The sequence below is a fragment of the Gorilla gorilla genome, chromosome 5 (genome assembly GCF_029281585.2).
Source record: "Gorilla gorilla gorilla isolate KB3781 chromosome 5, NHGRI_mGorGor1-v2.1_pri, whole genome shotgun sequence".
NCBI lineage: Eukaryota > Metazoa > Chordata > Mammalia > Primates > Hominidae > Gorilla > Gorilla gorilla.
This window is the reverse complement of record NC_073229.2, coordinates 166,518,018-166,540,015: the sequence shown is the minus strand read 5'-3', so window position 1 is coordinate 166,540,015 and position 21,998 is coordinate 166,518,018. Positions and strand designations below refer to the sequence as shown.

The 21,998-nt window shown below is 36.1% G+C and overlaps 1 protein-coding gene across 10 annotated transcripts in view; it reads right to left on the bottom strand.

The window, feature by feature from the left end:
* Positions 1–21,998, bottom strand: part of ADGRG6 (adhesion G protein-coupled receptor G6) — a 140,903-nt gene that overhangs the window by 55,351 nt on the left and 63,554 nt on the right. For 3 of the 10 annotated variants that reach the window (XM_055389814.2, XM_055389819.2, XM_055389815.2), the window contains exons 3-6: positions 20,398–20,742; positions 17,517–18,140; positions 6,310–6,378; positions 4,495–4,578 (exon numbers count right to left, since the gene is read on the bottom strand). In XM_055389814.2, the coding sequence (XP_055245789.1) occupies positions 4,495–4,578; positions 6,310–6,378; positions 17,517–18,140; positions 20,398–20,742 (1,122 nt within the window). The remainder of the gene's footprint in view (positions 1–4,494; positions 4,579–6,309; positions 6,379–17,516; positions 18,141–20,397; positions 20,743–21,998) is intronic. The other 7 variants (XM_004044769.5, XM_004044768.5, XM_055389816.2 and 4 more) reach the window with 3 other exon arrangements.

Sequence of the window (21,998 nt, the reverse complement as noted above, 5' to 3'; positions counted from 1 at the left end):
ATCATTGACATTTCTGAATTTTTAAGAAAGCATCCAAATATTTAAGATGTTTTCTTTAAACATTGTTTCCTGCCCCAGTCCACTTGTTATACTTATTTAAAATTTTGGAATAGTGCAGTCAACAAGTAACCATGAGAAAAGTCCAAGAGTGAACTGTCAAAGCAACATAAAAAAATATGCCCACTGAAGGGCTGATGAGAAGGGTTTTGGACTACAGCAAAATAATTGGCTTCAACATTGCCATTGGAGGAAATGCATAATTAAGACACACTTATGCAGGATTTTCCATGTTACCATAGCAGTAAAGTTGTCCTCTCCTACAAATGTTAACAACACTCACGGTGTTTTAAAAGCTATTCACAAATCTTCATGTGTTCCAGAGACTTCAAAATATGTATGTACTATCCTAATAATGACATCTAGGCCCAAAGAATTTATTATAGACATTAATTGGGGAAAAATGATTTAAGAATATATCCATTTTCCATTTAGATACTTCTTTCAGCATGTAGAACTTCAAGCAGAAATCACTGTCTGCCATTACCAATGTATCAAAACAACATTATTTTTTGTAGGTCTCTCTCCAAGTAATCTTTCCCTTTTTTATCTTCTTACACTTTTTTCAGAGTTTCTTGGAGAATACAGAAATGACACTGCTCTATCTATGCTATTTCAAGGACGTAAAATACAGGTTTGAAATGATAGGCCTATTTGAAAAAATAGACGTTAAAATATAAACCAAATGCTAATCTAGACACCTGGTTATTTCTTTGAACTAGTGATGAGGCAATTCTATTATGACAGTGGCATTTACAATATGACTGGCATCCTGCAGCTCCTACATACACAATTTCTTTAAGACATATGGCATAAAAAGCTAGAGTAATGGATCCATTCAAATCATCTTAGAAGGAATTTGTTAAACAGCTAAACGTATGTGAGAAACTGGAAGCAGTGTTACAATCTGTACTTACTTGTAAACTAGGCTTTTAGAACAATAATAGAGACTAATGGAGTTAATTCCTTACTTGGGTTGCTTGTGACAACCTCACAAAAGCTTACTATTCAGTAGCACTAGTGATGTTTGAAGCAGAGAAGATATGATTTGGAATGGAATAATAATTAGTCCAAGAGCTTTTCTTGGGAATGTAATGGAAAACATAAAAAAGATCATTATTTGTGGGAATCCCCAGATTACCCATATCCTGAAATATCTGTTTGTGAAAAGTAGCTTTAAAGACTTTCTTAGTGTACACAGCAGGTCCTCGAGTAACATCATTTCATTCAACAGAGCTTCATTACAAAGTTGATGAGGAGAAGAGTCAATGCCTGGCCAGGTCCCCTGTCTGCGTAGGGTCTGCATGTTCTCCCCTTGTCTGCATGGGGTTTCTGCAGGTCCTCCAGTGTCTTCCCACATCCCAAAGCTGTGTACCTTGGATTCACTGGCCTGTCTACATGGTCCCAGTGTGAGTGGGTGTGGGTGTGTGTGAGTGTGCCCTGCCATGGGATGGAGTCCTGGCCAGGGCTACTTCCTGCCTGCTGCCCCGAGCTGCCCAGATGGCTCCAGCCACCCGCTACCCTGAACTGGATGGAATAAGCAGGTTCGAAAGTCAATGAATGAATGGCTACAAATTATTGTAAAACAAAAATTCATAAAGTATAAGATAATCATATAAATGCACGACAGTAAGTGATACAGTATGAAAGCACTCGGCAAACCCCCATATTGGTGATTGTTTTGGAACTGCTTGGTGGCAGGAGGTGCTCCTCACAATTTTCATTGTGCAAACCTTTGTTTCTTCATTTAACCCATCACCGCCACTAAGACTGCAGTCACTCACTGGCTCACCCAAAATTGGGCAATCAATTATCTTACTTGTTTTCACTAATGTTTCTTAAATGTATGTACAGCTCATATTAACTTCAATGTTTAATATTAGAAGTGTTTCGGTCTTTATTTGGAAGTTTGGTGATGTTTCTGTGACCAGAAATATGCCGTAGGAACTTAACTCTTGTTTATATCAATCAGCCTATAGTAAGATTGGTTTCATTACATGTTATTTTACTCAAAGTCAGAATTTCCAAGAACCTATCAATGACATTAATGAGGACTTAGTGTAATTTGAGGTATCAGATAAAAGTCCTATTGCAAACAACAAAAATAACTTCACACAGAAAAACAGGGACATTTCACAAAAGCCAGGAAAACAAATTCTATTGACATACTATAATAAATATATCTGATTATCAAGCAAACTCAATCCCTCTCCTCTCCCCACAATGCAATATTGTTATTGATTAATTCAGTAAAATTCTGATAGCCAAGAGTTAAAAGGACTGGATAAATTAGATAATAGATTTGACAGTTGTGCCAATCTTTCTTACAGTAAACAAAATAGTATTCTCTAATATATCAGAATGTAAGCCTAAGAATGTTCACTCTCTGTTTCCCAAAGAATAACAAATTGTTAATATTATATCAGTGATGATAATCCACATGACATTAAATAGCATTTATTCATAAGGTGAAAAAGTAATTCTCTTTTCAATTATTTCAAATTTGATTACATCAAAGAAAAAAATCTTAATATAGTCTGTCTCTAATACTTTGTTAGTCTTCCTTTTTAAAAAGATAATGAAGGCTTCAGGCTGTAAGATGTGAGAAGGCAATAGGATACAGGGAGAATTTTAAAACATTGTTTACATTATATTTATATTCACTTTTTACATCTGTGTTATAACAAGTAGGACTGGTTTCACTTTACAACCGTGAAATAGATTTTCCCAAGTAAACACAAATGTTTACATTAAAAAGTGAGTCAATTTAGGAAAAAAAATCATAGTAAATAGTATAGGTGGTTCAGAGACATGGTAAAAATAACAATTGTTAAGATGATACACAAATTTGAGAACACAATTTTGAGAATATTTCTGTCATATAATGACCTGAATATTTTTAAACACTGATGACATTTTGATTAAGAATTATCTGAATTAGATTTTTTCCATTAATGTGGTCAAGACAGACCATTTTAATTGATTCTAACATTTGCTCGCTTTGTTAAAACTCCAATGAAGGTTATGACGCAGAGAGAGATGGCCTAAACAAGGCTTTCTTCAAGAATGTCAGAAATGACATGATTGAGTGAATACAGCTCCACTCCACCAAGTCAAGGACTCTGAAGCACCGTATAAATGTTCTTGGGCAGTAGAGGATGTGTCAATCCTGGAGGGAGAATACCACAGAGGCTCTTTGTATGTTCATACAAAGAGTGAAATACTTAGTTAGAATTATAATATTCCCATCTACTGGCTAGAGTCCATGTGAAATATGCATTGGAAATTTCAGCTGCTGTTGCTTTCTTGGGGGTTGCTGGAATTTTTGCTCCATCATAAATCTCCTTGGTGTAACTACCAGAATAACCATAAACACTACCTGAATCGATGTCTTTATAACCCTACTGAAATTTATATCTATGTTTTATGTAAAATATTCCATAGTTCCAATTTAAATGTCCTACAGAGGAAATTGATGTAACCTCTGAAGCCAAGAAAAAATGAACTATGTGGGTTTCTTTTCTCAGGGTTTTGGGTCCCTGGTGATATATTACAGATGTCTTGGCCTCATAAGCTAAATGACTGGAGTTTAGAAAATTCCTTTGTTTCTAATGCTTCATATTTGAGAATATTACTGTATTCAAAGCAATGGTGTGGTCACCTGATTGGAATTTCTCTTTTATTAGAAGAAACTGAAATTGCTCACTGTGAATTACTGAAAGGCCATGTATGTCGTTCATCTAGGAACAGGTTAAAGAATTCTACTCACCTGACTTTTCCTCTGTTTATTTCTTACCGTACACTGCTGTATTTGCAAATTATAAATAATAGAAAAGTATATTTGGAGAAAAAAGCAAGAAGTATTTGAAGTGACTTTAACTGTTGTCATTCAAAAATTGATTTGTTTTAGTTGGTATATATTCTATTATTCTTCAGCAAATAAAAACAGAAAGCAAAGTATTACTATGGAAATTGATTTAAATGTCACAAATATGTGACCATAAAGTTCACTTAGGTGAGAAATTAAATTATTAAAATTACTTAATTTTTGAAATTTATAAAATCCTTTAAAACTTGTTTCCCGCAGCAAATAATCTGACAAAATACCATGGAAATACGTTTTTCTCTGATCTCTATTATGATGCACATTAATGCCTTCTAATTAAATGCCTTTCCCCTAAAACTTCCTTTGAAAAAAATTTTGGCTAAAAGCGCAAAAAGAGGAGTACTGGAGATGTACTCATTCCACTCGTCATAAGAATGAGGAACTCAACAGAGTTAAGTGATCTTTATTAATTTTACTAATCTTGTAAACCTACAAATGTACCAATTGACTCCAGTAACAGAAACTTTGTTGGAATAATACATATTTCCATCCTTAGAATACAATTTTTTATGTTAGACATACTAAGAATATAAAAGGTAATGATTTCTTACCATTCCTTTGTTTATCGATTCTGTTAGTAACAGGCATGTTAGTGGTGACAGTGGGTGGTGTAGTACTAGGAGAGTTTACAGTAGCTGGTAATAAAGATGAGAAAGATGTAATTTTGCAAAGAGCACATGACAGTTAATTTGGATAAGCAATCTATAATTAATGCATTAAAATATATAGGGGAAGAATGGAAACCATTTTGAAATACAAAAGACTCCAAGGTTGTAATGTATAAGATGAAGCAATGCTTTCTATGGCACATTAAGAATCAGTACACATGGCCTTTGATGCTATAATACACAAGGGTCTGGAGCAAGCGCATAGTGATGAGAGAAAGGACATTTTGATTCTAGATTCTAGACCTAGATCTCCATTAACAAGCTGGCAATCACACAGTAAAACACTAAACCCTTCTAGAACTTGGTTTCCTGAGTCTGTCAAAAGAAAAAGTTATAGAAAGCAGCCTGTACAGATCTTCAGCTTGAAAGTTATCTAAACTAAGTTTGCCTAATACACTGAGACTAGAGAAATAAAATCTCAGAAGAAAAATGTACTACTTCTTAAGATGAATGTAAAGAAAAAGACAAATGAAACGCATAGACTAAGTTAATCATTTAAAGATTCCAAAAAGTTTACTAAACATTGATGGATAAAAAGTATTTCACAGGGCAAGCTTTATAAGGGAGACATTTTCAAAGTATTATGTCAGATATCCCAGGTGAGAAGAATTTTAAAAATAAAAATAACTTTTTTTAAACTTCAAATCTTGAACTAAACAGAATTACAGATTTTTTTATTTCATATAACAATTTGAAAACCACATGGAGATCATAGAAAAAAAACTACTTGATGACTTAATTTTCATAGGGTATTGATTAATAATAATATCAAAGAAATAATGTCTCCAAAAGGAAAAAAAGATAATAATGAGTTACCCCACCCCACCTCCTGCCTGCCCTACTCTCACACTGGAACCACAGAAGAGAGCTTAGGTTTTTATTTCTTCAATCTCACTTCTAAGCCCTGTCACTTTTGTGCTATGATCTTCTTAATAAGAGATCCAGCTTTTACAAAAGGCATGGCTGTGATTCTTAATGTGGTACATAGAACATGCTACTTCATTATAGAAGTATTTAATAGAATAAATAGATGAAAAGGGTCATGGATAATTAGGAAGAGCAATGATAAAATAAAGCAAAATATATTATTATTTTAAAACTTGTATAACTTTATGTATTATTTAGCATGCAGCTATTTAGTACATAACATGTAACTGAAATACTGACCACGATATAGTAAGCATCATAATAATTAACACAGTTACATTAACATTAGTTCACTATAACCATTTTAATCTTAAAATTTAAGTTATCTTGTCATCATAAATTGCCTCATGGCCTTATCTTAAAGTTAACTGAATAGTCAAATTAGTTTCCCTCTTTATTTTATAGACATGAATACTTGTTCAAAGTATTGTACCACTGTATTTATACTGGACTTTTTGCAAGTCCAGTATATTCTTGAGAAGACATGGGGGGAAAATGAAACCAATCCGTATTTAATAGGATATAAATTCACATTTTTAAAACTCAGAGCTTTGTGGAATTGTGGTTACCCATGGTGTGAATGCATTCTTTCTTCATGCCGTATGTACTGTGCACCCACACAACTAAAACACATGCAGAAATTCTTCTGTTTTGCTGTTTTCTGGCTTTCCAAGTGAAAATTCAGATACAAATCAAAACAATGACAACTACATTATCCAAAATTGCAAGTAGAAAGCAAAGAGATTCCAGAGCACGGTGTGGGCTCCCTACCTTGACAGAGGGTCCCCAGGTCTGCACAGCTGGCCAGTTCTGCTGCTGGGAGCGGGATCAGGTAGGAACCTTGATCAACACAAAAAGAATATGTAAGTTTGATTTATGATTTAGTGATATTATCCAGAAAAATCATATGGTTGATGTAATAGAAGCAGCCCTAGAAGAGTCCACCAGTAATTCTTTGATATCAAGAAAGTCTCTTAAGGCCACTGTGCCTTAATTTTCTCAAATGTAAAACCAAAGTATTGAAATTGTCCTCGAAATCTTTAACTCAACTTGTGAGTCATCACACATGAAAAGAAAAGCAGTGCCACTGCCCCTTAAAGTTTGTGCAAAATGTTCAGGGATTTTTTGTATAATAAATTTTAAGAGTTTGGGTGGGAATTCATACAAATAAAATAATACAAACATCAAGAATAAGTTTCAAAAGTGAAGTTAATATGAATTACCCATAAAACGCAGTTTTGGTTCATACATCCTAGCATATGCTATTTGTAATTCCAGAAATATGTTTCTGTGACTTCAATTCAGTCTCTGTGTCTTTTTATTTCAAGTTTTACTAACTCATCCTCAGCAGGAAACAAGTTTTGAGCTAATTTTTTAGTAGAAGTAGATTTTCATTGTTGCGCTAAATCTCCCTCTGACAATTAACAGACTTTTTCCAACAGCGTGAGTCTGAGAAAAATTGGCTAAGCTTATAACAAAGCATATTGTATCATAAACACACAAAAATACAAATATATATGTATATGTGTGTATACACATACATATATATACACACATATATAATATGCACGATATTTTAAGGGACATTTATATAATAGTGGTTTTATTCTAATAAATATTTCAAAACTTTCCTGTGGGAATGTGTAGGCACAGCTCGCACATGAGCTAACAAAAGATACGTAACTAGGTAAACAGTATGCATAAGCAGAAAATAACCTAACAGTTTAACAGTATCTCCAGAGGCATGGTTTCTTCATCCTTGATACCTCAGGGCACTTGGCCCAAGGAAAGAATCATGATACTTCAGAAAGGCCTGATATTACAGGCAGGCTATGACATGACACTGACTGGCAAGAAGCTCTTGTCACAGACCTTTACACATTCATTCAAGAAACATTTACCTATTGCCTACATTATGTGAGGTACAGAGGCCAGAATGATGCTTTAAGCTAAGTCGCTGCTCTCAGGGAGGCATGAAAGGGAGATGGCGTCACAGTTCTAAGTGCTATTAGGGAAGTGCTCCGAAGGTAGCAGTGGCCCAAAGGAGGATGTGACAGCAGCTTGGTAAGAAAAGCGAACAGAAAATCCATTTCAAAGAAGAAGGCCCATGAGGCACAGGAGGCTGTGAGAGAGCCAGGGGTAAGAGAGTACAGATGGGTATTTTACTGGCAGACAGAATTTCTAAAACAAGTACCAAGGAGGCACTGAGACGGTCTGTGCACTCAAGTCACTGGGCTTTGCTAAAGTAAAGTAAAAACTGATAAGGATGATCAGATACACAAACAATGGATAGCTGCTGTAAGGCTTTGGAAAATATCAACACCATGAGCACTAGAACCCTCTGTCTTTCTTCCAGCGGTTAATCCCACACACTAGAACCTTGAGTGGTGGGCACTCAAGATTGTAAACCAACAATGAACTTCTAGGGCCCCCCACAACCATTTGAATGGACTCCTCCTCTCGGCTGAGGTCCCTCCAGAGTTAACCTGAAAATCGAGTTGAGGCCATGATGGAAGAGAGGGTTGGACATGCCTCATTACACCCCTCCAGCATTAACATCAACACAGACCCTAAGTCTGATAAGAAACATTTACAATCTATCCTCTGTGAAGCCTGTTACCTGAAGGCTTCATCTGCATGAAAAAATCTTGGTATCCACAACCCTTTATTTAACCCAGACATTCCTTTCTACTGATAATAACTCTTTCAATCAATTGTCAATCAGAAAAATTTTAAATCTACCTATGACCTGGAAGCCCTCTCCCCACTACTTCGAGTTGTCCCACCCTTCTCCAGATTGAACCAATGTAAATCTTACACGTATTGGTTGATGTATTGTGTCCCTAAAACATATAAAAGCAAGCTGTACCCTGACCATCTTGGGCACATGTCATCAGGACCCCCTGAGGCTGTGTCACGGGTGTGTCCTTAACTTCGGAAAAATTAACTTTCTAAACTAATTGAAACCTGTCTCAGATATTTTGGGTTCACGAGGTGAACTAACATTGTGAACTCTTTCTTTTTCTTTTTTTTGAGATGGAGTCTCACTCTGTTGCCCAGGCTGGGGTGCAGTGGCGCGATCTTGGCTCACTGCAAACTCTGCCTCCCGGGTTCCCGCCATTCTCCTGCCTCAGCCTCCCGAGTAGCTGGGACTACAGGCGCCTGCCACCACGCCAGGCTAATTTTTTGTATTTTTAGTAGAGACAGAGTTTCACCGTGTTAGCCAGGATGGTCTCAATCTCCTGACCTCGTGATCCGCCCGCCTCGGCCTCCCAGAGTGCTGGGATTACAGGCGTGAGCCATCGCGCCCAGCCTGTGAACTCTTTCTTAAAGGCAGTGAGGGAAAATGAGGAGGTAGGCAAGTAAACTATATTTCATTTGAAAACAATCATTTAGGTTCTACAACCAAAAGAAGGGAAACAGAAGCAGGACTACTACTAATAATTCAGCCTTGATATCATAAGTAATAAGGATTGACAGAAAGAGATAGATACAGATACAAGAAATTTAAAGATAGAATGCATAACATTTAGCAACTAATTAAAGACAGAGGAAAAAAGGAAGAATAGAGGACGTTTTGCTAATTTCCAACTTCAAAAACTGGTACATATCGATCTAATAAAAGGAGATGGGAAATAACAGAAGAAGAGCAGACTTAGGTGGGGTAGGGTAAACACTAAGTCCAGTAACGGAAACTGAGGTGCCTGTGTGACACCTAGACGCAAAAGTGTTTTTGTAAGAGGTGTAGCCAGGAAATACTCATCAGAAGCTATAGAGTGTTTGGGATCACTGGAGATAGATTGTAGATTTGAGAAGGAAACAGGATGGAACCACAGATATTTCTACATTTAAGCATCGGATATAAGAAAAAGAGCTATAGACTTAAAAAGGTAAAAACAGCTTTTACAGAGGTGGTTTTACATAATTTAAGAGAAGAAAGTTTAATGCAGGGTGTGACAATATCAAGAATACCAGAAAGGCCAAGAATGATAAAGAATGAGAAGACCTTTAACTTTGCATTGGGATTTTGGTAGTACCTCTATAGAAAATAGTTTGAGTTGTGTGGGAATGATGAAATCTAGACTGCCAAGGTCTGACGAGTGAATGCAAGAAGAGGAAGCTTGGCTGTGAAAGGAAGCAGAGAGAGGAAGGGGGAGTTTTAAAGATTGAAAACTTAAGCAAATGCACGATGAAAAAAGAACATTTGAGGAGGCAGAAGTTAAGGCAGGACTGAGGTGGAATTTTGTCTTGAATGCTTTCTGCCCATTATTCTCTTGCATCACATTTACTGTACGCCCACTTTTTGTAGGACCTCCCTTTTGTAGGTACTTATATTTTGTAAGGGACTTCCGCAAACTAAAAAGCCTTTAAAGTTCAGAGACTAATGAAATCTCAGCCTCTGTAGCATGCAACAGAGGAGACCCTGGAGGGAGTTCCTGTGGTTCTCATATTACACACAATGTTGGCAGTCAAGGGCTTCTTAGGCCACTTCTGGCACTGATACAATATCTCTGGAAGACAAAGGGAGATAAGGGCTCAGTGTTGTGGGAAAGCAGTTTTTAGGCAAACTACATTCCCACTAGTATGTTAAAGAGCTTAGAGGTAAAAATAAGAAAAGAAAATCAGAAGAGCTATGATTTAGAGCAAGATATTTAACAATTTTCTTGAACATTTCATCAGTTTCACTGCACAGTAACAAGTATAAATTTCAATATGTAGCATTCTTTTACGGGAAACTGCAACATTTACTTCTCAGTATTTTAGTTAGCTGTTCCTTCTGGGGAACTTCTAGTTTAGCAAATTGACATTGCTTTAAACACTCAATAAACACTATTTTAATATGATCCAATATAACAATAAAAATCACACTGGAATATTTTTAAGTAAAAATGGTATAAATACAAGTGACTAATTTAATTAAAAGGAAATTTAATTGATAAATGAAAACTTGCATTACAAACACACCAAAATAAACAAATACATGAAATATCAAAAGTGTATACAAACTTTATTTCTACGCAGTTCCATTTTCAGCATATCTGCATAAAAAGTCAATATCACAATCACTTTTCTTTGGCTGATGGATTTACACATCAGGAGGTTGTTAAGAAAGAACAAACAATCCACTCTCCTGGATAATGATATGTTTTATCATCAACAAATTGGTTTTAGAATATGATCTGTATGTGTTCACTGATTTTCGAGGCTACCAGAAAGGTGTTTTCAGGTGTTTACTTAATATTAATGAGACAGCCAAATGTCTAGGCAGATAAAAAGGGGCCCCCGGAGAATCTCCCACCCGCCCCACAAGTGTTTACATCAGATGCTTTTGTGCAGATGAGGAAACCTGCCCAGGCCTTGCCTGAGCCTGCCCACAGAGGACTGGAGCCCGACTTGTGGGAGGTGGGTGGAGCCACAGGGAATTCATGCCTTATGCAGGGGAGGAGGCTGCTCTCTCCAGCTCCTGTGGGGACCTGGGAATCAATCAGTGAGGTGGAGGGCCTGTTAGCAGGCCTCCGTCTCACTTTGCTGAGCTTTTTGTTGTTGTTTTTTGTTTTGTTTTTCCTTTTTGCCCAATAAAGTCCTGCTCTACTGACCACTCAATGTGTCCGTGTGCCTAAATTTTCCTAGTTGTGTGGCAAGAACCCGGGTTCTAGCCGAACTAAGAAGCAAAGTTCTACAACATTAACAGCAACATTTAGAGCCAAGTTTTCTTGAAAAAAATGTAATCACTGGAAACAGGCAGTTGAGGAAAAGCTCTAAAGCTGTTAATCCTTCTCTATCTGTTGTTCTTTCCAAATTATGCTACTGAAAGGAGTCACTATATGTTAATATTTACACAAGTTGTGGTAAAAAAGACAGATGTGTGTAGCCCACTGCTCCTCTCATACCTACTTAATGATACTCCAAATAACCGAAGAGCAAATCCTCACAATAAGTTGCAATAACAGAAAAATAAAAACAGTAATTCCTTTCATTTTTTTCTTTGCAGTTGCTACTAAGATGAATTTTTCAACTTTTCATAAATAAATATATTTAAAGTGAAATTTAGTCATCTATGTTCATAAAGAGTTTGAGAATCCTCAAAGTATAAAGTCCTTTGTAAAGATAAAATGATTTTATCTTAATTTTATTATTTAAAAATGATTTAGTAATCTAAAAATATTACATTCAATCATTTGTTAGAAGTGTAAGGGAGGAGCCAATAATGAATTGAAGTTTTATAGCTATGAAGAACAGAACTGTAATGATTATGAAACGGTAAAAATCCAAGAGTTGATGAAACCTTAGCAAACTCTGTAAAAAATCCTAGAGAGGGAAACAAAAATACAAATCCAGAAATTTCAGAAAAGAATAACAGTAAAGTATTTATGAAGTGTGTCTTATCTCTACATCCACAGTAGCTAACTGATGTAAGTGCCTAATAAATGCTTGTTAAAATAAATGTAATTTGTTTGAACTTAGACTATTCATTGCGTTATACTGTACCACTCCCTCAGGAAAGAGTAGTAATCAGTAAAATAAATAAAACTAGTAGAGAAGGCACTGTCTGTTCTTTGTGAAAATTGACGGACATCAGCCAGTATCTAAACTTGAATCATTACACAGGCAAATAAATACTTGCCCCTATAATTAAAGAGTCCACTAAAAATTTATCTATCCATGAGGGTCATAAAACTGAATGTATTTAAGAAAATTGTTCTGAGAAAAATGAAGATGCTATAAAATGAAGCAGATTTACTGCTAAATAAACATTTCATTTTTAAAAGTACTGACAGGTTTAACCATGTTTTTAAAAATCTGCTGAAAATTTCCTAATTAAGGTACAATTCCCAAATATTTTTTAGAAAAGTATAGGAAAACAAAGTCATATACTAAAATTGTTAGAGTATTTACTAATAATATATCAATTGTATTAAGGCTAGGATGTTTAATATGTGAAAAAATGACAGGATATTTTAATGTTGAATTGAGTCAGTTCAATTCTACTATGTTACTTTCGTACTAAAATTTATTTAGCAATATACCTTTGCAAAATCTATTTATTTTTCCATCACAAATTAATCCTGAAATAAAAGCTCATATTTAGCAGACATTGTCCATTCAATGGAATGCTAGAAATAAATTTCTATTCTCCCATTGGTTACTGTACTGATTAGTTTGTTGGAAATTATAACCATAAACAGCAAGATGCTTTCATTTACTGGAAAAAAAATGAAAGGTTAAAATGTTAACAGGGTACACTTATCAAAGATTTGCTTAGCTAACAAGCCTTGATATAATCTCTGTTTACAGGTATTTCCTGTCAGTTAATGAGTGACTTGGACTCTTCAACTCCCAAAGCTGATGATTAAGCAGCAGGAAATTCCCTCTCCCATCATTTCTCCTGAAACACAGTCCAGGACATCTGAATGTCTGGAATGTGAGTGTTTAACGTCATCTTGGAATGGCAAGAAGATCACTATAAAAGTTAGAAAGACTCAAATATATTGACTCCGTTAAGTTCACGGTACCCTTTTGACAAAATTACTTTGAAAACTTATAGATGACTAAGATACATGAGTATGTATTTGATGCACTCCGATAATCTTAAGGCTTGGGAAAGGAGTCTCAGGGACAGAGTTTAAGAAATTATGAGAACTGCATGATCTTACTTAAATGTGGAACCTAAAAAGGTTGAACTCATAAAAGGAAAGAATAGAAGAGTGGTTTCCAGGGGCAAAGGGGTGGACGGGGCACAGGAGTTGAGAATGTATGGGTCAAAGGATGGAAAATTTCAGTTAGGCTGGAGAAATACATTCAAGAAATCTATTGTACAACATGATGATTATTGTTAATAACAATGATTGTATACTTGAAAACTGCTGAGAGATTTTAAATGTTCTGTCTACAAATAAAATGATAAGTACATGAGATAACAATGAAAGTTAATTAGCTCAAATTAGCCATCCCACAATGTATACCTATATTAAAACATGTTGCATACCATAAACACATATAGTTCTTATCAATCAATTAAAATAATTTAAAATAATTTTTTAAATGAGTATTCCCAGACATAAATACTAGACAAGGAGACAGGAGACACGTGTTGGAGCCCACCAACTGTCTCTGCCACTTTTTTTGTCTAAGCTTCAGTTTCCTGGCCTGTATAAAGGGAGTGGCATAAATCAGCATTCCCATTTAAAAGCCTATCAGGGCCAGATGGCCATCTAAAGACAAAAAGGGGGCTGGAGTGGCAAGAATAAGGGGTTGCTAAGGGCTAAAGTAAACTGGGAAGCCCCTTTGAAAGCAGCAGCCACCATTTAGCTCCAGCTGTGTTGGCCATGCAGATATAGTAGCCTAGTGTATTCTGTTTACCAGAAAAATCCAAAATTTCATTTTTATGTGAAATCTAATTGTTTAATATTGGAAATAATTCATCAATTAAAAGCACTGTGTGAAACAAATGTAAATGAACAGGAACAAATAAATGCTACCACCACCACCCATGTCATAGGGCTGACCTAGCCTGTGGGTGATTGGTTTGTTTTCCCTGGCTGAGGAGATCTAGCAGGTCTTTTCTAGTGCTGTCCAAAGTATGTGGTTCAGCAAAGCGGACTCTCAGTTCTTTAGACTAGTTTCAGGGATTGGCAAATGTTCTCCTAAAGGGCTAGACTGTAAACATTTTAGGATGGCGGGCTATACTGTATTGATCACAATCAATTAACACAGCCATTGTAGCACAGAGGCAGACAAAGACAATATATAAACTAATAGGCATGGCTGTGTTCCAATGAAACTTTATTTATAAGAACAAGGGAGCTTAGTCCCAGCTACTCAGAAGGCTGAGATTAGAAGATTGCTTTAGCCCAGGAGTTTGAGGCCAGTCTGGGCAACATAGTAAGACCCCAACTAAAAAAAAAAAAAAGAAAAGAAAAAGAAAAACAAGTATTAAAAAAACATGTGTGCTGGGCACAATCCCTCATGCCTGTAATCCCACCACTTTGGGAGGCTGAGAAGGGAGGATCACATAGGGCCAGGAGTTCAAGACCAGCCTTGACAACACGGTGAGACCTCACTCTACAATAAATGTTTTAAAAAATTAGCTGGGCATGGTGGTGCACACCTGATGTCCTACCTACTCAGAAGAGCTGAAGTGGGAGGATCACTTGAGCCCAGAAGTTCAAGGTTATAGCGATCTCTGATGGCACCACTATAGTCCACCCTGGGGGACAGAGTGAAACCCCGTCTCTAAACAAACAAGTAAACAAAAATGCATGGCCTGTTACAGGCCCTCCTAATTTGCCAACCTCTGGTCTAGAGAAATTCTTAGAGAAGCTTAGGAATCCCTGTAAAACTGAATCATACTTTTTCATAGTTAGGTATCTAGGAAGTATTGTGGGAAACAAATATTATTTGTTTGAAACAAATATGTTAACACACTGCAAACCTAGTGTTTTCTCACAGAATGCACTGCTGGCCAGAGAGATGGCTCGTGGACCTTCATACTTCTCCCCTGAGCAAGAATGAGCTTGCCTATCCTGGTACTAAATCTAATATCTAATCCTGTTTATGATGAATGACAGTCTAATTTATACTGGTCAGAAGAGCACAGCTCTAATACCAAACTTTCCAAGTTCCAATCCTGGCTTGGCCACTTACTAATTAAGAGACACTGGATAAGTTAGTTAATCTCCATGTGCCTCAGGTTCCTTATTTGCAAAATAGGGTCAATTATAGAACCCGTAACATGGGATCTATGGTGTAGGTAATCAACCAATATGTGTTAAGTGCTTAAAATGACATTTAGTACAAAATGTGTGTTCAATTTAAATAAAAGTATTAGCAATTATTAACATAGCCATATTTGTTTTGGTTGCTGACATCTTCAAAATATTGTCCCATAAAAAGGCAAATATTAGAATGGTCTATAATATGACTTTTTAATAATGTCCCAGTATATGGTGAAAAGAGACCCCTGAATTAAAGACAGTCACTCAGAATGCAGGAAGTGCACCATTCCCTCTCCTTATTCTTCACTGTCCCACACCAAACATACACACCTGACTTTCTCAATTTCTTCTCTGATAAAAGACTTCTCAAGGAGTCCCTGAAGGTCCTTTCTAGCTATCCTAACACTGAGAGAAGATCTTAGGGAACATCACCAGCTCTTATAAAGCTCTGCAGTTCCCTTGTGGAACAGGGTTGTGGTTTATCTACTTTCCAACATCCTGCAAGGAAATATCTTTCAAATGACATCACTTCACAGCCTTTCCACCACCTGTAGGAGTGCCATGGACCACACGAACAGGTGGGTAACAGGAGTTCTCAGGCCAGAAGGGCAGGCATGGGTCTGAGAAATTGGGGGGTGGCCTTGAGTCATCATAAGGGTGCTACTTTGCTCAAAGTGTGGGAATAAATTCCCAGTAAACTTCCCTCCAAAGTCATATACAAATTACTTTTGAATACTAGGCTCCTTCTTCTCCTTTTTAATTGAGAGTTACATCTGTGACTAAAACGTATATATTATCACTGCCTTAGATTTAGTCATATGACATTTAAAGTTGATAATGAAACTTCTACTTTTTGTGTTCGAATCAGTCCTATAATAAAATAAAGGCTTCCAGAATTAACTTGTGTAAATGGAGAATATTAGGTGGAGATCTATTTTAATACAATTTTTATCACACAGAATTATTTCTCAAAATATTCTGCATTTAGCTACTTCCAATAATAGCACATTTACAGTCTCACAAAGAAGAACCAGAGACAGCACAGTATTTGAAACAAACTATAAATCCTCACTTTTAAAAAATGGAGAAAAACGTTCAAAGAAAAAAATGGATAATTCCTGATTAAGATTTTCTATAAAATGGACAGTTTTGATATTTAAACTGGCTGAGTAAATACTATTCTCTTAGGTGATGATTGTTTATTTAAGTCATCCAATTGAAATTTAATTCCAGGATGATATAGATCAGTTTATTACTGTATCACCTTTGTGATTAAAAACAGTAACTGGGCCGGGCACGGTGGCTCATGCCTGTAATCCTAACATTTTGGGAGGCCAAGGTGGGCCGATCACGAGGTCAGGAGATTGAGACCATCCTGGCTAACACAGTGAAACCCCGTCTCTACTAAAAATACAAAAAATTAGCCAGGCATGGTGGTGGGCACCTGTAGTCCCAGCTACTCAATAGGCTGAGGCAGGAGAATGGTGTGAATCTGGGAGGCGGAGCTTGCAGTGAGCTGAGATCTCATGCCACTGCACTCCAGCCTGGGCAGCATAGCAAGACTCTGTCTAAAAACAAAAAAAACAGTAACTGGCCAGGCAGGGTGGCTCACACCTGTAATCCCAGCACTTTGGGAGGCTGAGATAGGTGGACCACTTGAGGTCAGGAGTTTGAGACCAGCCTAGCCAACATGATGAAACCCCATCTCTATTTAAAAAGAACACAAAAATTAGCTGGGTGTGGTGGTGCATGCCTGTGGTCCCAGATACTTGGGAGGCTGAAGCATGAGAATTTCTTAAACCCAGGAGGTAGAGTTTGCAGTGAACCAAGATCGCCCCACTGCACTCCAGCCTGGGCAACACAGTGAGACTCTGTCTCAAAAAAAAATACCAATAACTTACTTATTAATTTCTTTTGTTTCAAGCCTAGTGTTAACATTTGTATTTGAGATTCCACAATTATAACTATTGTTATATTAGTGATAAACTCTGTGATATTTTATGACATAGGGAAAACTTAAGAATGGTAAAACCAAATGTCTTGATGGAGCATGCATGGCTTATAATCAAATGTGTGCTATAAGAGCTGAGCAGATGACATTTTAAAAATTAAAAGAGCTTTTTAATGACAACATATATATATGTCTATATGTGTGAATATACATACATGTACATTTGTGTGTATGTATAATTCTTTGTTGACAATCATATTCATAGAATAATGCTAAAAAAAAAAAAAAAAAGGAATATGCTACAAACTCACCACAGCTTAGGTTGCTTTCAGCTTTCAGAGCTAGGTTTGGGATATTCCAGAAGTCATTTTGCCAGTCAACTACATTCCCTTTCACATTACAGCTGAGGTTGGAGAGGATTTTGGCATTCATGGTAAAATTCCAAAGTCGAAAGTTATAAATGTCCCCTTTTAGAGAGACAATTTCATTTTGATTGGAGCCCAACAACAATTTCCCATTCCCAGGAATAACTTTACTAATGGTAGAATCACATGGAACTGTTTCATAGTTTCTTTTGAAATTTACACCAATAGAGCCCAAAGAATTATTCCAAACAAGGCAGAGCTGCTCAAAGCTTTCTGCAAAAATGTCTTCTTTTTCTTTGACAGGTAATGCATTGTTCAGCAAACATTTTGAATCAGAAATGGATAGAAAGTAGCCACTCTTGGCCTTTCCAAAACTGAGCAATTGTGTGAAGGATGCATTTGAGTAGGAGAAAGCTGTCCAATCACTGTCTTCATGGCCAACTTTGGTTGCTTCAAAGCAGAGTGTGAAAGCACTGAGCTCTGGAATGGAGATGCTTTTTGCAACAGATACCTGGTAAGCATCTGATGTCTGGGGTAAAATGACCTTTTGATTCCTTAAGGACACGGCAACTAGGACAAAACATAACAAGAAAGATAAACCTGTTAACTTCAGAACACAGACTAATGTGATGCAAAACATCAAGCCCTCCATCGCTTTCTACTAGTTAACTTTTTACCTACCATTTGCCCCACCCCTCCCCTCTTACTCATCCATCCTCTGTCACCAGCCCATTACCAATCGTCTGATATCAGTAATAATAAGAAATTCTACTCATTTCATCTCTAGTCATGATTGGATCTCACACCTAAACTTTTGAGTTACAGCCAGCAAGGTTGATAAGTATTTTTTAATCCTGAAACTAAGAAATTAACAATTTAAAAACCCCAACTACCTAATTAAGGAAATAACTGGTTTCAGGAAGGCTTTGTTTATACATTAAGATTTTCAAAAATACTACTTTTCAAATGATTTCTAAACATAAATAATAGTTCTTATTTTCATTAATGATTACTTTTCACTCTTTCCAAACATTCCTGTACTGCCATCTCCCTTTCAGATACTCTATATCCTCCTATTTTTTCCACCATTATCAGGCTGTTTTAGGAACAAATACAAAAATAATTCTATTAAGGAGAGGTAGTCTAGTGAAAAGTCAAACAAAGTAGAGATTTAAGGTATCCAGGCATATAAGCCAGTTTTTGAGTAGTAAAGGGCAGACCATGGAGTTTCCTACTCCAGCTCTTCTGGGTAGTGGCCATGTGACCCTGGGTATGTTACTTCATCTCTCTCTACCTTTGTCTTAACTGTAAAATGGGCAACAATGGCACCTATTGCATATACGGTCAATAAGAATTAAATAAGTTAATATGTCCAAAGCAGAGAGCAGTGCCAGCACCACAGCAATAAATAGCAAGTACTATTATTGTAATAGATGTGCAATAAATTCAAAATAAAAATGTATTCACCTAATCCATGATACATGCAAAATTATTACATAATACAATAGATTTAGCCCTACGCTAATATAATAGCCATTGTGAAACTAACTTGAGAAAGAAGTATTTCTCCTCAAAAATACTTTTTAATACTGGTTTCATATGAAAAACAGTTTGAATATATTTTAATATTCAGTACATCAAGAATAGTTCTATATTAAAACATCGTTTTAGTATAACTATTCTAGTAAAAATCTATGATAGAATTTAAAGGAATCATGGACTTTAGTTTACTTTTTAAATATAAGGCAGTTTATAGGTTCACTTATGCAAAGAGACACAATATGAACCAGTATTCTACATGCATTGTTAAAATTAAAAGCCTAGAAATAAATATCTACATCAACATTTTATTAGTGGTTATGGCTGGGTGGCATTTGTATAGGTAATTCTAATTTGCTTTTTTTGTTTTCCAATGTCCTATATTTTATCATTTTTAAAACATTATTTTGAAAAATTTAAAATATTTTGAAAAATTTAAGCATGTGTGTTTTAACCATGGCAAACACAAATAAATAACTCCGCAATCAAAAAACACAATTTATAATAGTGAGGGTCAGTCATTTTCATAGTTGTATCTTTCTGTTTTTACTTAGAAAGTTAAGAAGAAAAAAAAGTATAACTAAATCATAATAGTCATTTTTATAGTTGTACCTTTCTGTTTGTTTTTACTTAGAAAGCACAGAAGAAAAAAAACAGTATAACTAAGTCTCACCATGTTGAAGCTTGAGTTTCTTTAGGGAAACACAGGTTTTAGAGAGAAAGATTATTTAAATGTTATGTTGTGCCAGAATATAGAAAACATATTTAATAAAAATATGCCTTATTTCATTCAGTTAGCCATTTTCAGAGGGCTTTCCTCAAGCTGTGTTATTTATTAGCTTAAACTGTTAATAGCTTGTTAAAAATTTACTGTTCATTTTCTGTATTTGTTCCCTACCATAGTTCCTTAAAAGGACAACATCATAAAACCCAAAATAAAATGATGTCTAAATAGGGATGTTTTAAATTTTCAGTGGAGAGATGTTAGAATTACAGATTTTAATTATTAGCCGTGGAATATCTACAGTGTCTTCCAAGCAGCCTTTAAATGTTCCACATATAAACAATATAAAAGAATTCAACTCTACTGTAACCACATTTTGGATCTGGTAATTATATTTTGCTAACAAGAATGCTCAGAGAATATTAACAGATTCTTGCCCTTAAATCCCAATCCTAATCATTCACATTCACATAAAAGAGCATAACTCTGTCTTCTGGTCCTTGTGTTTACTGCAGAACATGTTAAATAAAAGCAGAAGGTTGGCGTTGCCTTTGGTTTACATACCTCTGATGTAGCTGGCATTGAAACCTTTCTTCTGGATGCTAAAGTCACTTGAAAAGGACACATGCATCTCATTCGCACTTGAGTTAAATGATAGGCCTTTGGCAGTTGCTCCACAAAATTTAGTCTGGCTCTCTCCATTATCAAGGGATAATGAGTCATAAATGCAATTGGGAGCTTCTTCAATGTCAAAGTCGTTAAATGTTATCTGAATGATATAACCGGTGGGGGCTCGGAGCGTCCACATGCAAGCCTGGCTGTTTGGGTAGTCGTTAGGGTAGCATGGAGAAGTAAAGGTCCCAGAAGGGTTGGACAAAACCACTCGGCAGTTGGCACATCCCCACACTGCTGGCCAGACAAAAGAGAGACAGAGAGAAGGGCTGGGTTCAGATGCATGCAATAAACCAAGAATACCACACACTGGGGACAATCAAGCAGTAAATATTTAAAAATACCAACATACAATCATAAAAAATAAATGGAAAATGAAACCCTCTTGAGGAGAAAAAGAACTGTCAATAGAGCAACAAAAAGTAAAAGAGAAACAAAAAATTTTAATGCAATGATTCTTAAATTTGGGAGGTTATACAGTCTGAGAATCTGTTATACAAACTCTCTCCAGTAAAATAAGCAGGGGCCACACACATTACACACAATTTCAAGGAGTACAATGAGGCCTCAGGAGGCAACAGTGAATTTCACAAAGGTTCACTGACCCAGGTTAAGAATCTCTACTCTAGAGGGTAACTGAACTGGGGTGGCGGGGGCTATAGAACCATAAAGATAGTGCTCAATGTTACAAATCATGGATATAAAGGAAGAGAAACTCTTAGAAAATAAATAATTTAATAGAAAGCTACCAATACAAAAAAATAATAAGCTATCTTCTGGCAGACTGTATTTTTTTCTGAAATTCAAATAAATAGCATCACCTTGCACACCTTGCAAACATGGATTATTTATAGTTTTGAAAATACATTCACTTATCCCATTTGTTTGTCACAGTTGGTAATTACATGCTTGTGGGCTCATCTCATTTACTCATTCATTTAGTAAATATTTATTGTGAGTCTATTATGTGCCAAGCACTATTCTAAATAATATATATCAATATCAATGAGCAGGAAAGACAAAATCTCTGTATAAAGGAATCTTTTTTTTTTTTTTTTTTTTTTTTTGAGACAGTCTCGCTCTGTTGCCCAGGCTGGAGGGAAGTGGCATAATTCTGGCTCACTGCAACCTCTGCCTCCCAGGTTCAAGCAATTCTAGTGCCTCAGCCTCCCGAGTAGCTAGGATTACAGGTGTGCACCACCACGCCTGGCTGGATAAAGAATTCTTATACTTCAGTGTTGGACCTAAAGGTAACCACAAGTATAATGACAGATAAAGGTGGGGAAGAAAAGTAAAGCAAAGGATAAAGAGAAACTGAAATGAATGTTAGAGATGGTGGTTCTCCAAAGAGGTGACATTTGAGGAGAGATCCAACTGAATGATGTGAAGGAGCATGCCATGAGCACGCTAGAGTATAGCACCGCAGATCACAGGAATGGAAAAATTAAGACCCATTGTAAATGAACATTGGTTCTTCCCATGGAATGTAAGTC